The 13,173-nt window shown below is 45.8% G+C and overlaps 1 protein-coding gene across 2 annotated transcripts in view; it reads right to left on the reverse strand.

Annotated features, from left to right (window-relative positions):
- Window positions 1-2,778: 2,778 nt before the first annotated feature.
- The window catches only part of akr1a1a (aldo-keto reductase family 1, member A1a (aldehyde reductase)), a 48,916-nt gene continuing 38,521 nt past the window's right edge, over window positions 2,779-13,173 (reverse strand). Inside the window, exons 7-8 of one of the 2 annotated variants that reach the window (XM_041190969.1) lie at window positions 4,442-4,528; window positions 2,779-2,863 (exon numbers count right to left, since the gene is read on the reverse strand). In XM_041190969.1, the coding sequence (XP_041046903.1) occupies window positions 2,798-2,863; window positions 4,442-4,528 (153 nt within the window). In that variant the 3' untranslated portion in view covers window positions 2,779-2,797. Of the gene's footprint in view, window positions 2,864-4,437; window positions 4,529-13,173 lie in introns of both variants that reach the window. The other variant, XM_041190977.1, reaches the window with a different exon arrangement.

Consider the following 13,173-nt stretch of genomic DNA (forward strand, 5'->3'; position numbering starts at 1 on the left):
GTGAACTGTTTAAATACAGATGGAGAGTTTTGCAAGAACCAGAGAGCTCGAAAGCTGAGCTACACGCAGGCAGTACAGTCAAGTGATCCCTTGAATTTACCAAATAAGTTTAGCAGCATTGATTAACTACAGGCATGTGCTTTGTGCACATTTTTTTGAAGGTTTACATTCACACGCAGATCCAAAATAAAATTATAGGCAGCAAACTGAGAAAAGTTTGATTACGATTAAACAACATTTGCTTGGTGTCACGAGAAAGGTCAAGTTTCTGGCAGATTTAGTTGGCGCTTAGCCGAGTTACAGCATGCACTGCATGTACTAAGAAGGATCATTTGGAAGCACATATCTAGAAACAACGATAGGTCAATCGAAATGTACTCCCAAGAAGGATAAACTGGGAACATTGAAAGATTAAATAATGCAGTAACTTGACAGCAGTAGGTTTACAGTCTGTTTATATGCTGGTAGTCTGTTTTTACTTAGCTTATGCTGAGTATGTGCAAAAAACGTAAAAACAAAAAAAAACTGGCCTGTAAACAGTTTTCTAATCGAACATTATTGGCTGGAGAATTGATAATGGGAAACAAGGAAATGGCAAATGTATTGAACAGGTATTTTGCATCAGTCTTCACCATAGAGGATACACATAACATCCCAGAAGCAACTATAAATCAGGAAATGGAAGGGAGGAACTCAGGAAAATTACAATCACCCAGGGAAGTGATACTGAGTAAAATTTTGGAGCTGCGGGCTGACAAGCGCCCGGGTCCTGATGAACTTCATCCTAAGGTCTTAAAAGAAGTGGCTAGTGAGATAGTTGATGTATTGGCTTTAATTTTCCGAAAATCCCTACATTCAGGAAAGGTTCCATTAGATTGGAAGATAACAAATGTAACTCCATTATTCAAAAAGGGAGGGAGACAGAAAGCGGGGAACTACAGGCCAGTTAGCTTAACATCTGTCATAGGGAAAATGTTAGAAGCTATTATTAAAGAAGCTATAGCAGGGCACTTGGATAAGTTCAAGGTAATCAGGCAGAGTCAACGCGGTTTTGTGAAAGGGAAATCATGTTTAACCAACTTATTGGAGTTCTTTGAGGAAGTAACATGTGCTGTGGATAAAGGAGAACAGGTGGATGTACTGTATTTAGATTTTAGAAGGCATTTGATAAAAGTGTCACATCAAACGTTATTGTGGAAAGTAAAAGCTCATGGTTTAGGGGGGTAACATATTGGCATAGATAGAAGATTGGCTGGCAAACAGGAAGCAGAGAGTAGACATAAATGGGTCTTTTTTAGGTTGGAAAGATGTAACAAGTGATGTGCCACAGGAATCAATGCTGGGACCTCAACTGTTTAAAGTGTGTTTAAATGACTTGCATGAAGGGATTGATGGTATGGTTGCCAAATTTGCTGTTGACTCAAAGTTAGGTAGGAAATTAAGTTGTGAAGAGGACACAAGGGGGCTACAAAAAGATACAGATAGGTTAAGTGAGTGGGCAAAGATCTGGCATATGGAGTATAATGCAGAAAAATGTGAAATTGTCCACTTTGTCAGGAAGAATAAAAGAGGCATGTTATCTAAATGGTGAGAGATTGCAGAGCTCTGAGATGCAGATGATCTGGGTGGCTTAGTGCATGAATCGCAAAAGGCTAGTATGCAGGTACAGCAAGTAATTAGGAAAGCTAATAGAATGTTATAATTTATGTGAGGGTAATTGAATACAAAAGTAGGGAGGTTGTGCTTCAGTTATACACTAGTGAGACCACATCTGGAGTTCTGTGTACAGTATATTGGTCACCTTATTTAAGGAAGGATGTAGATGTGTTGGAAGCAATTCAGAAAAGGCTTACCAGACTAATACCTGGAATGGGCGGGATGTTTTATGAAGAGAGGTTGGACACACTGGGCTTGTGTCCTCTGAAGTTTAGAAGAGTAAGAAGTGATATAATTGAAACATATAAGATCCTGAGGGAACTTGACAGGGTGGATGTGGGGAGGATGTTTCCTTTTGTGGGAGAATCTAGAACTAGGGGTCACTGTTTAAAAATAAGGTGTTGCCCATTTAAAATGGAGATGAGGCAATTTTTTTTCTCTGAGGGTCGTGAGTCTTTGGAATTCTCTTCCTGAAAAGGCGGTGGAAGCAGAGTCTTCGAATACTTTTAAGGTAAAGGTGGATAGACTCTTGGTAAGCAGGGGGGTGATAGGTTACCGGGAATAGGCTGGATGCAGATTTGAGGTTACCATTAGATCATCAATGATCTAAATAAAAGGTGGTGCAGGGTCAAAGGTCCAAATGGCCCACTCCTCCTCCTTGTTCATATGTTCGAATGACTCCTCTGTTTTCCACAGAATTGCTGAAAGTGAAGTCATAGGGCGGAATTTTCCGGGCAGGTTTTGCGGCAGGCGGGAGTGGAGAATCCAGCGGCAGGTAAGAAGTCAGAAATCCAGCGGTGTAAGTTGTTGGAAGTTCTCTGCCTTTATTGTGGTTCATGTAAACTCCACTGCAAATCTGTACTCAAGAGTGTTGCTGATGATTACGTCATGTTTATTTGTTGAATGTTTGGAAATTATGAGTTTTTTGTTAGATTTGCCATTTTTAAAGTCAAGCATGCCTCACCCAACCAGTGATTATGTAAGTTTCAATATTTTTAATGTTTATGTCCATCACATTAAAATCATTTCTCTCTATTCTGTTAATTGTTCCTCAATTTTTAAGGAGTTAATTTCAAAGTTGATTTACAAAGGAAAATTTCCAAAATATGTTGTTGATGTTGTTGAAGCTGTAGATTGATCTTCAGTAAGGCTCGTTAAAAGGGAAGTTTGGATGACTTGAATCTCTCCAAACTCTAATTCCATCTCTCTACAAAAGTAAAGAAAGGTCAATCAGGTCTTATAGTATTTTTAGAAAGTTTCACATTTATTCAATGGTGCTCAGCTATGTGCAAATTTCTGCGCAGGAGCAGGTTAGAAACCGGTCAATCAAAAGCTGAAATGTTAACTTTTCTCTTCTCTCGGGGGATGCCCACTGATGTTTCCTGACATTTTGTGTTTCATAGATTTCTAACATTTGCAGTTTGTTTTGCTTTTCTTTCCATCACAGGTCATTGGAATGCACAAATAAACTGATTTTCAGGTTACAAATTGGGTAAAAGTTGTGCTGCGTTTCCACATCTATTTCAGTGCATCTTCCGCAGTGGGTATTCTCTGCCATGATATCACTTGGGAACCAAGTAAGGAGGAGGGAGGGAAATGGCAAAACACCGAGACTGGTGTACTGGAGCCAGTTATAGTGATTGAAAGGTCAGTTGCTTATCCTCTCAGACATGGGATGATACATAACACTGTATTACACATGAAACGTGCATAGCATCATGGTCTAGTGAAGAATACATAGCTCTGTGGTACACATGGAATGGTATACAGATCTATGGTACATGGGGGAATACATAACATTATGGTACACGTGGAAGGGTACATATGGCACTATGATACAAGAACACTCAACAACTAGGAGAAGGAGAAGGCCATTTGGCCCCCTGATGGAAGGTGCACAGCACAATGCTAAACTTGGAAGGGTACACCATACTATGGTACACATAGAAATGTAAACAGCACTATGGTACATAGAGAGAGACTAGAACTAGGGGACACAGTTTAAAAATAAGGGGTCTCCCATTTAAGATGGAGATGAGGATTTTTTTTTCTCTCAGAGATTTGTTAGTCTATGGAATTCTCTTCCACAGAGAGCAGTGGAGGCAGGGTCAAAAATATTTTTAATGCTGAGTTAGATAGATTTTAGATTGACAAAGGAGTCACGGGGCATAGGGGTACAGGAAAGTAGAGGCCACCAGCAGATGAGTTATGATCTTATCAAACTGCAGCGGAGACTTGAGGGGCCGAAAGGCCCACTCCTGCTCCTAATTTATATGTTTGCATGTATGTACGCTCGTATGCTACACACAGAAAGGTATGTAGCACCATGGAACACATGGAAGGATACAACACCATGATACAGAACATTATGGTTCTGAGGAGTTCCCAAAAACCAGTTTGGTTTGGAGGAGAAGCAAGTAAGTCCCAATTATACCCCCCAATTTCACTCACACCGCTGCCAACTTTTACTTCTAAAGAGATCCAAGCAAGGTAAGTTTTAAGAAATTTATAATGGTTTCCTTGTGAACCAGGAAGAACTTATGTTAATGTGTTTCAGGGCTCCCGTGGGGGCTCATGGCACCCCAAATCCCATTCCTATCCACTGACTTCCAAGCTATTCTCATCATCTTTGGGTGAGATACATCTTGAGGGTGACAATGAGTTCTAGAAGTTAAAATGTCCTGAGATTCACATGGTCCTGTCCACTTGAGCTTGTCACTTGCTTTGCTCCTTATATACACGACCCCAGTTAGCAGCATAGCTACGAAGTTTTTTTTTTACTTACTTCTAATGTAGGCACTATCATTCTTCCATTGCAGTCAAATGATTCAATTTGTTTCATATCTTCTTTAGACAATATGAAATCGAACACCTGTTTTGTAAGACACATATTTTCAAAGAACAAAGAACAAAGAAAAGTACAGCACAGGAACTGGCCCTTCAGCCCTCCAAGCCTGTGCCGATCATATTGCCTGTCAAACTAAAACATTTTGCACTTCCGGGGTCTGTATCCCTCTATTCCCATCCTATTCATGTATTTGTCAAGCTGCCTCTTAAACACCACTATCGTACCTGCTTCCACCACCTCCTCTGGCAGCGAATTCCAGACACTCACTACCCTCTGCGTAAAAAACTTGCCCCACACATCTCCTCTAAAGTTTTCTCCTCTCACCTTAAATCTATGTCCCCTAGTAATTGACCCTTCCACCCTGGAAAAAGCTTCTGACTATCTACTCTGTCCATGCCACTCATAATTTTGTAAACTTCTATCAAGTCACCCCTCAATCTCCGTCGCTCTAGTGAGAACAATCCGAGTTTCTCCAATCTCTCATCATAGCTAATAACCCCCAGACCTGGCAGCATCCTGATAAACCTCCTCTGCACCCTCTCCAATGCTCCACATCCTTCTAGTAATGTGGCAACCAGAATTGCATGCAATATTCCAAGTGTGGCCTAACCAAGGTTCTATACAGCTGCAGCATGACTTCCCAGCTTTTATACTCAATACCCCTGCCGATGAAGGCAAGCATGCTATATGCCTTCAGATGTTCCTATTACATAAACATTATGTTCAACATTATCTCAATTAACATTGTATCTGCAATGATATACACAAAACTTTGAAGGAAACTTTTAACTTATTTCAGTTATGTGTAGGCTGCTTACTGCCAAAGAAAAAACAATAGCTAAAAAGTAAATAACCAATCAATTGATTTGTTGTGATAACTACACGGTGTCCACTTTACAAAATAGATCTCTATAGTTTGGCACAGTCTAGGTATTATGTCGATCTCAGATTCAGTCCTGGTGCATGGGAACAACATGACCACCAAGTCGTCCTCAAGACTCATGCTGCTCTGTCTTCAACATATATCACTTATCTTGTCACTGGGTCAAAGTCCCACCACTCCCTATCTAACAGTATTGTGTGAGCACCTTCACCACTGCAGAATTTCAAGAAAACAACCCACTACCACTGTCTCAAATGCAACTGGAAATGGGTAATAAATGCTTGCCTTGCTTATGATCACATCCAAAGAATTAATTTTTATTGGTGAATTTCAGTCAATTTTCACCTTTTACAACTCTCCATTCCTGTTATTATAATTTTCCATTCCTGCGTCAGATGTCTAGTCCCAATTCTTCAACATATATACAATAGCCAGTGTCTCAGTATGATTCACAAACTAATTAATGGAAGGATACAGTGTTTGTTTGACTCATAACTTTGAGGTTAGAATGCAACTCTGAACTCACTGCTTAAATGTGTTGTTTTGTGTAATGTTTACTAGAAACTCTACTTCCTAGGACTCTTCGGGGAGTTCCACAGCCCCAATACTGTGAGGTTCCTGAAACAAACTTTGGTGTAATTAATTGAACTATATAAGCTACTTTTGCCACTCAACTGTTCTTTTGCAGAAATATATTTCAAGGCTCCATGTGTGTCCTAATTAGGTTTAGTAAATTTGTAATTCTGTCAGTCAATTTGAAGAATTGGATTGTTTGTTCTTGTGGCTGTTACTTAATATAAAGCTTTTGTAACTATACAATGGAATTTGAATAATTGAGTCACTGCACATTTCCATTTACTGGGGTATCTCCACTCTTGCACTGCAATGATCCTAATCAAAGTCATAAATAATATCATTTGTGACTAAGGGCAGAATTTTCTGGATGTCAGGGGGGCGGCGCGGGAGCATGCATGGACCTGATCGCTGCTCGCGATCAGGTCCGTGCCACCATTTTACCCGGGTGGGTCAATTAAGGCCCACCCAGTGTACCTCATGACTCCCGTGCATAGCAGGAGTGGGCGGGCGGTGGTGGGCACCCTCAGCTCACCGGGTCCAACAGCGACCCGGTGGCCTGAATAAAGAATGGCCTGGCAGCCTTGGAAAGGCTGCTTACGAAGGCTGGGCGAAGGGCTCTGCAGAGGGGCAATGGAGGTGACACAAGTCCGGAGGGTAGGCCATCAGGGCAGGCCAGGCTGGAGGGTAGAGTGGGGGGCCAGTGTGCATCACGGCAGGAGGTGCTGGTTCTCCAGGATGGGAGGCGGAGGCCCCACCATATGATGAAATGTGCCTGGGAGGAGGTGGTGGAGGTGGTGAGCTCCCATGACATGGTGCGGTGCACCTGGATCCAGTGTCATAAACGGTTCAACGACTTGTTGCGCTCTGGAAGGGTGAGGACAATGTTGGCATTGGTCACTTAACACAGCAGGTCGGCTTTCCCCCCTGCTGCCCTCCCACCGCAAGTCTGAATATAGTGACTGCATTGAATCATTGACAGCATGTGTCCTTTGCTGGGTGGACCAGCAGATGTTGCCCATGCTGAGGTCAGCCTGAGGGGGAGGTGAAGAGATAAGTTCTGTGCCTTTGTGTGAGTGTTTGGCGGCAGCGGGGTGAGGAGTCACTGGAAATCCAAAACAAAACAGAATTACCTGGAAAAACTCAGCAGGTCTGGCAGCATCGGCGGAGAAGAAAAGAGTTGACGTTTCGAGTCCTCATGACCCTTCGACAGAACTTGAGTTCGAGTCCAGGAAAGAGCTGAAATATAAGCTGGTTTAAGGTGTGTGTGTGGGGGGGCGGAGAGATAGAGAGAGAGAGAGGTGGGGGGGGGGGTGTGGTTGTAGGGACAAACAAGCAGTGATAGAAGCAGATCATCAAAAGATGTCAACGACAATAGTACAATAGAACACATAGGTGTTAAAGTTAAAGTTGGTGATATTATCTAAACGAATGTGCTAATTAAGAATGGATGGTAGGGCACTCAAGGTATAGCTCTAGTGGGGGTTTTTTTTTATATAATGGAAATAGGTGGGAAAAGGAAAATATTTATAATTTATTGGAAAAAAAAGGGAAGGGGGAAACAGAAAGGGGGTGGGGATGGGGGAGGGAGCTCACGACCTAAAGTTGTTGAACTCAATATTCAGTCCGGAAGGCTGTAAAGTCCCTAGTCGGAAGATGAGGTGCTGTTCCTCCAGTTTGCGTTGGGCTTCACTGGAACAATGCAGCAAGCCAAGGACAGACATGTGGGCAAGAGAGCAGGGTGGAGTGTTAAAATGGCAAGCGACAGGGAGGTTTGGGTCATTCTTGCGGACAGACCGCAGGTGTTCTGCAAAGCGGTCGCCCAGTTTACGTTTGGTCTCTCCAATGTAGAGGAGACCACATTGGGAGCAACGAATGCAGTAGACTAAGTTGGGGGAAATGCAAGTGAAATGCTGCTTCACTTGAAAGCTCCAACTCTGGTTGGGGTGGGCCGTGTGCGAAGAGAGTCCATGTACAATTTGTACAAATCAATGCTCTCTCATTTTCAGGAGAAGAATGCTCATAACATGGTAGAGCATGCGAGGACTGGCGGCGGCCAAGTGCAGTTAGCCATTCTCAGCCGATTTGAGCAGGCGGCCCTGGATTTGGAGAGGCACCATGTGCCCAGGTGCCCTGGTGTCGGTGAGGCTGGAGTGCCACGGCCAGGTATGTTTGCCCAGCAGTGAGGTCAGAATTGTTCTCCCAACAGCCATGGCAATGCTGAATGTTAATTGATTTAAATTTGCAACATGGCTTGACCATTGCTTATGGAAGGAAGAGTGCATAATGATCCGGGGGACAGGGATGCACTTTGTCATTGTCTCCACGTTAACTGATCCAATGTCCTTGTTCTTCCTTTCAGCATTAGCAGAGCAGGGCTGGTGGGGAGGAGCACCTGAGGGCTCTGAAGTCTCACCAGCTCATACCATCTCTGCCAGGTAGGCACCAGTGCAGGTACTAGCACCTTGGTGGGAGTTAGAACATCAGCTATTGTCCTGGGGCACAGCAGTGAGGGTACACTGGAGGAGCTGGCAGAGACAGAGAGTGCCCATGGTGCCAGCAGTCGGACTGCAGGGGACCAAGCACATGCTCAGTCGGTGCCTGGTGATGTGTCTCTGGAGTCGTCCACGACACAGCAGGGCATGAAGTGCGGCCGGGTGTGTGGGAGCTTCTGGGGAAGATACATGAGGCTATGCTTGGCTTGGTCTCCACGGTGGAGGAGTCTACGTGGACGATCGCCGAAGCAATGAGACACATGTCTGATCGCTATGCATCCTCCATGCAGAAAGCGGTGACTCTAGTGGAGAGGCTCCTCCAGGAGATCCATCATGGCTTCCTGGGGATGCGCTCTGACCAGCAAGCCCTCACATTGTCATTGACCTCAGCTGGTCAGTGCCAGTGTGGGAGATGGTGTGGGCACCAAGTTTCCCAGTTTGGTGCACATCCATCCACGGTGAGCAGGGAGGTCCGAAGCGACCTCACGTCAGCGCAGCAGCTGCCTGTCGTCTCTGTGGACTCCTCTCAGGGTGCTCTGGATGAGGGCAGCAGCTCCTCCACCCCTCTGCCAGTGACTGTTGCATCTGGTGAGGCTGTGACGACTGGGGAGATGCCAGCTGTGGAACTGGCAGCTCCTTCCCAGGCAGGGGCAGCACAGGCTCCATGGGCCAGAGGACAACAGTCAAGGTCATCGAGGCCAACAGGACAGCAGAGTCAGCAGGCTGTCTCAGATGCCATACCCAGCAAAGGGGCAGCACCAAGAGGTAGCACCCAGAAACGTAAATATAAGGCACCCTAGGCACACCATGGGTTGGCCTGAGATGAGGTCTTTATGATTTGCTTTGAATTGGACACCCTCGCCATTTTGTTTCATGGCCAGGATATCAGGTTGGCGAGTTGGGGGGGGGGGTGGGGGGGTGCGGGCCCACTCGCCAACGTGTAAAATGACGCAGGATGATGTTGGGCAGAACTCCCGATGTCACCCCCACGTCATTTCAACTTTCAGGTCAGTGGGGCGTAGCTGAATCAGCTGTGCGCCCGCCAACCTGTCAACGGCCAATTGAGGCCATTTAAAAACCAATTCAAGTAATTAATAGACTTGCCTGTCCAACCTTAGGGTTAGCGGGCAGGCTGGGAGCCCTGGCGGACGTTAGAAAAAGCCCTGAAACCTCATCCACGGGCGGGATGAGGTTTCATGAGAGCTTTTAAAAATTTAACAAAAGTTTGATTAAAAGTGATGGACATGGCCCAACTCATGTGACAGTGTCACATGACAGGACATGTACAAAAATAAAATTTCCCTGACATTTACCATTTTTAAATTTGGCGCCGATCTCCCTGAGGCAGCACAGGGAGCGCACAGCACTTCCTGGCGGACGTCACGCTGGGCACACTCCCAATTGGGGCGCCAATCGGAGGCACACCTGCACGTGCCCGCTCCTGCACTCCGCCCCCCCAACCCCCCCCAACCACTCCCCACCACTCCCCTACACCCGACAGGGGGAAAATTCTTCCCATTAAGTTTCTTTGCCTGTGATATTAAATTCAGACATGTAACCATGGCTGAGGGTGCCTCTTTTCTTCTGCATGTGTACTGTTCCCAAAAATTTTAGAATGCTTTGTGGGACATTCAGCTTTATTGTTAACAAGGCCCTTAGTTACTGTTCCTAACCTGGAGGTTATCGAGTATGAAGCCTACAGCCCAGGTTTGTCCTGGAGGTCCACCTGTGGTGCGCTAGCTGAAGGATCATTGGATTAAAGCCTCCCGGGTGTCCCTGCCTTCCTGCAGTATGCCCTGGTCAGCGTCTACCCCCTCAGCATTTCCCTGTGCATGCTCATCCTCGGACTCACTGCTGGACTCATCGTGTGCAGCTGCAGCCACTGCATGTACATCTTCTTCGTCCACAGCGTTGCCCCTTTCCAGCGCAAGATTGTGGAGAGTGCAGCGTGCAACCACTATCAGTGACACATGATCTGGGGGATACTGGAGTGCACCCCCTGAGCAGTCCAGGCATTGGAAGTACATCTTGAGAAGACTGGTTCTCTCCATCACAGCCCTTGTAGAGGTGTGGTTCCTATTGTACTGCTGCTCAGCTTCTGTTCTTTGTTGGTGGTGAGGTGTCATAGGCCACCTTCTGAGGGGATAGCCCATGTCAACCAGCAGCCATCCATCAAGCTGGGCTGGAGCACTGAAGAACCCCGGCACCTGGAAGTGTCTGAGGATGTAGGCGTCATGGGAGCTGCCATGGTACCTTGCACACTTGTAGAATCTGCATCCTGTGATCACACACTATCTGTACGTTCATGGAGTGGAAGCCCTTCCTATTGATGAAGGCACCGGGCTCACCTGCTGGTGCCTTGATGGCCACATATGTGCAGTCGATTGCACCGGGGGAAGCCAGCAATCGCTGCAAAGCCTCTGGTTCACTGTGTCTGGCTTGCCTGGTCCCAACGGAAGTAGATGAAGGTCAATGCATGTCTGAACAGTGTCTGTAACCTACCTGACACAAGTGAGCTCTGCTGATTGGGAGATACCACAAAGATCACCCGCCGACCCCTAGAAGGAGCCAGAGGCATTGAAGTTGAGGGCAGCTGTAAAGTTTGGAGCCACTGGCATGGGGTGTCCACCCACAAAGTTAGCAGAGAACTCAAACCCAATCATCTGACAGATATAGTTGACTGTCTCCCTTGAGAGATGGAGCCTCCTTCTGCACTGCACCTCAGACATATTGAGGTAGCTGCTTTGCCGCCTGTATACACTGGCAGCAGGATAGTGGCGTCTTCTGCAGCCCCTTCCGCCTTGGTCCACCTCTTGGTCCTGCGCTCCTTGTGCCTACACCTGTCCTCCCATATGCAGCTCCCCTGGAGGCTGAATGTCCACTGCTGGTCTCCTCCCCCTTCTAGCCCTCCCTTCCTCCTCAAAGGAGGTGAGTCCAATGAACAGTTCAGCTTCCATTCCCAGGCAATGGGAAGGTTTCCTGAAACCTGTAGGTCCAAAGAGGATTCCTCACTGCAGAGTGCTGACCTGAAGGTTAAGAGTCCAGACAAAGCAGCTGGTATGCGTTTTGAAGTACTGCAGATCACACAGGCAAGTTTCAAAAACTTTGAAAAATCAATACTTGAGAGAACACACAAGCAACCCAGTGAGCCCTTTTATCCTGCCTGTGGATGAGGTTTATACAAATGTGCCCGACCCGCCTGCTTGTTGTGCCCGTGCGCCGACCCGAAGATCGCATGGGCGCCGAAAAATCAGCGTCAATTGGTGAGGCAAGGGCCTTAATTGGCCTGTTATTTAATGGTGGCCGCGCAGCACTGACCATTGCATGCCCGCCCAACAAAATATCGCGATGGTATGCAGTGACTTTGGGATGCTTGCCCGACATCACCGTGCGTCATTTTATGCGTGGACATGCGGGGCCCGTCCCCACATGCCAATGGGAAAATTCTGCCCTAAGAGTGTGGTGCATTATCCCTCCTTAAAGGAGTGAAAGAGAGAAGGACACAGAGACAGGCAGCAGCACCTAAAAGAGTGAATGAGAGAAGGACCCGAAGACAGACAGCAGCAGATAAAAGAGCAAGAGAGGGTAGGAACTGGAGACAGACAATCGCAACTTACAGAGCTATCCAATCCAGTTCAATCTGTGGCTTCAGACTGGACTGACCGCTTTCTGAGAAAAATCAAAGTGTGAAGTCACAGGACATCAGGTAATTGATTGGTGAGCATTGTTCTCATTAATCTTTAAAATTCAGGTAATTTTAGTAGCTGTAAGGTTTTATTAGTAGCAGTGAGGTTTACTAATAGTAGTAAAGTTTATTAGTTTGGTTGGTAAATATTTCCTATTTATCTTAACTAGGGAATTTCAATCACGGTAAGTAGAACATTTATTGAAAAATAAGCATATTAGCACAGGCAGGTCTAGAGACATTAAATAAAATTTAATCAGTAAAATAATTAATTAATTAAATGTTATAAAGATGGCAATGCAGATTGTGTGGCGGCTGCAGAATGCAGTAAGTGTCTGCAGCTGGAGAAATTTCATCTCTAAGTCTTTGTGCTGGAGGCGGAGTTGCAGATAATGCAACACATCAGGGAGGGGCTAAGTTACCTGGACACTTTGTTCCAGGAGGCGGTCACACCCCTTAGGATAGAGTTGTCTGATTTTGTCTATGGTCAGGTATAGGAGAGTGTGACTGTGAGTCAGGTATGTATGGGAATAGAGAATGAAGGAGTTGAAAGGAGCCTCCACCTTTGCCATTGCACAATAGTTTCCAGGTTCTTACAGCTTTTCTGGATGGAAGCAGGAGTGGATGAGTGAACTGACCATGGCACCATGGTACAGGAAACAATTCAAGCTGGGAGAGTTAATAGGAATGTAGTTGCAGTTGGGGATGGCATAGTCAGTGGGACAGATACAGTTCTCTGCAGCTGAGAGCTTAAGTCCAGAAGGCTGTGTTGCCTGCCCAGTGCCAGAGTTCGGGAAATCTGTTCTAGCCTGCAGAGGAACTTGAAGTGTCATGGCCCATGTAGGTACCATTGACATAGGTAGAAGTGGGAAAGAGGTTCTGCTTAAAGACTATGAGCAACTAGGGGCTAAATCAAAAAACAGAATCTCAAAGATAATAATCCTGAGCCAGGAGCAAATTGGAGTAGGTCAGATAAGATTGGTGAGTTAAATGCATGGCTTAAAGTTTGTTGTGGGAGAAATGGTTTTGATTC

This window comes from Carcharodon carcharias, chromosome 1 (genome assembly GCF_017639515.1).
Source record: "Carcharodon carcharias isolate sCarCar2 chromosome 1, sCarCar2.pri, whole genome shotgun sequence".
Lineage (NCBI taxonomy): Eukaryota > Metazoa > Chordata > Chondrichthyes > Lamniformes > Lamnidae > Carcharodon > Carcharodon carcharias.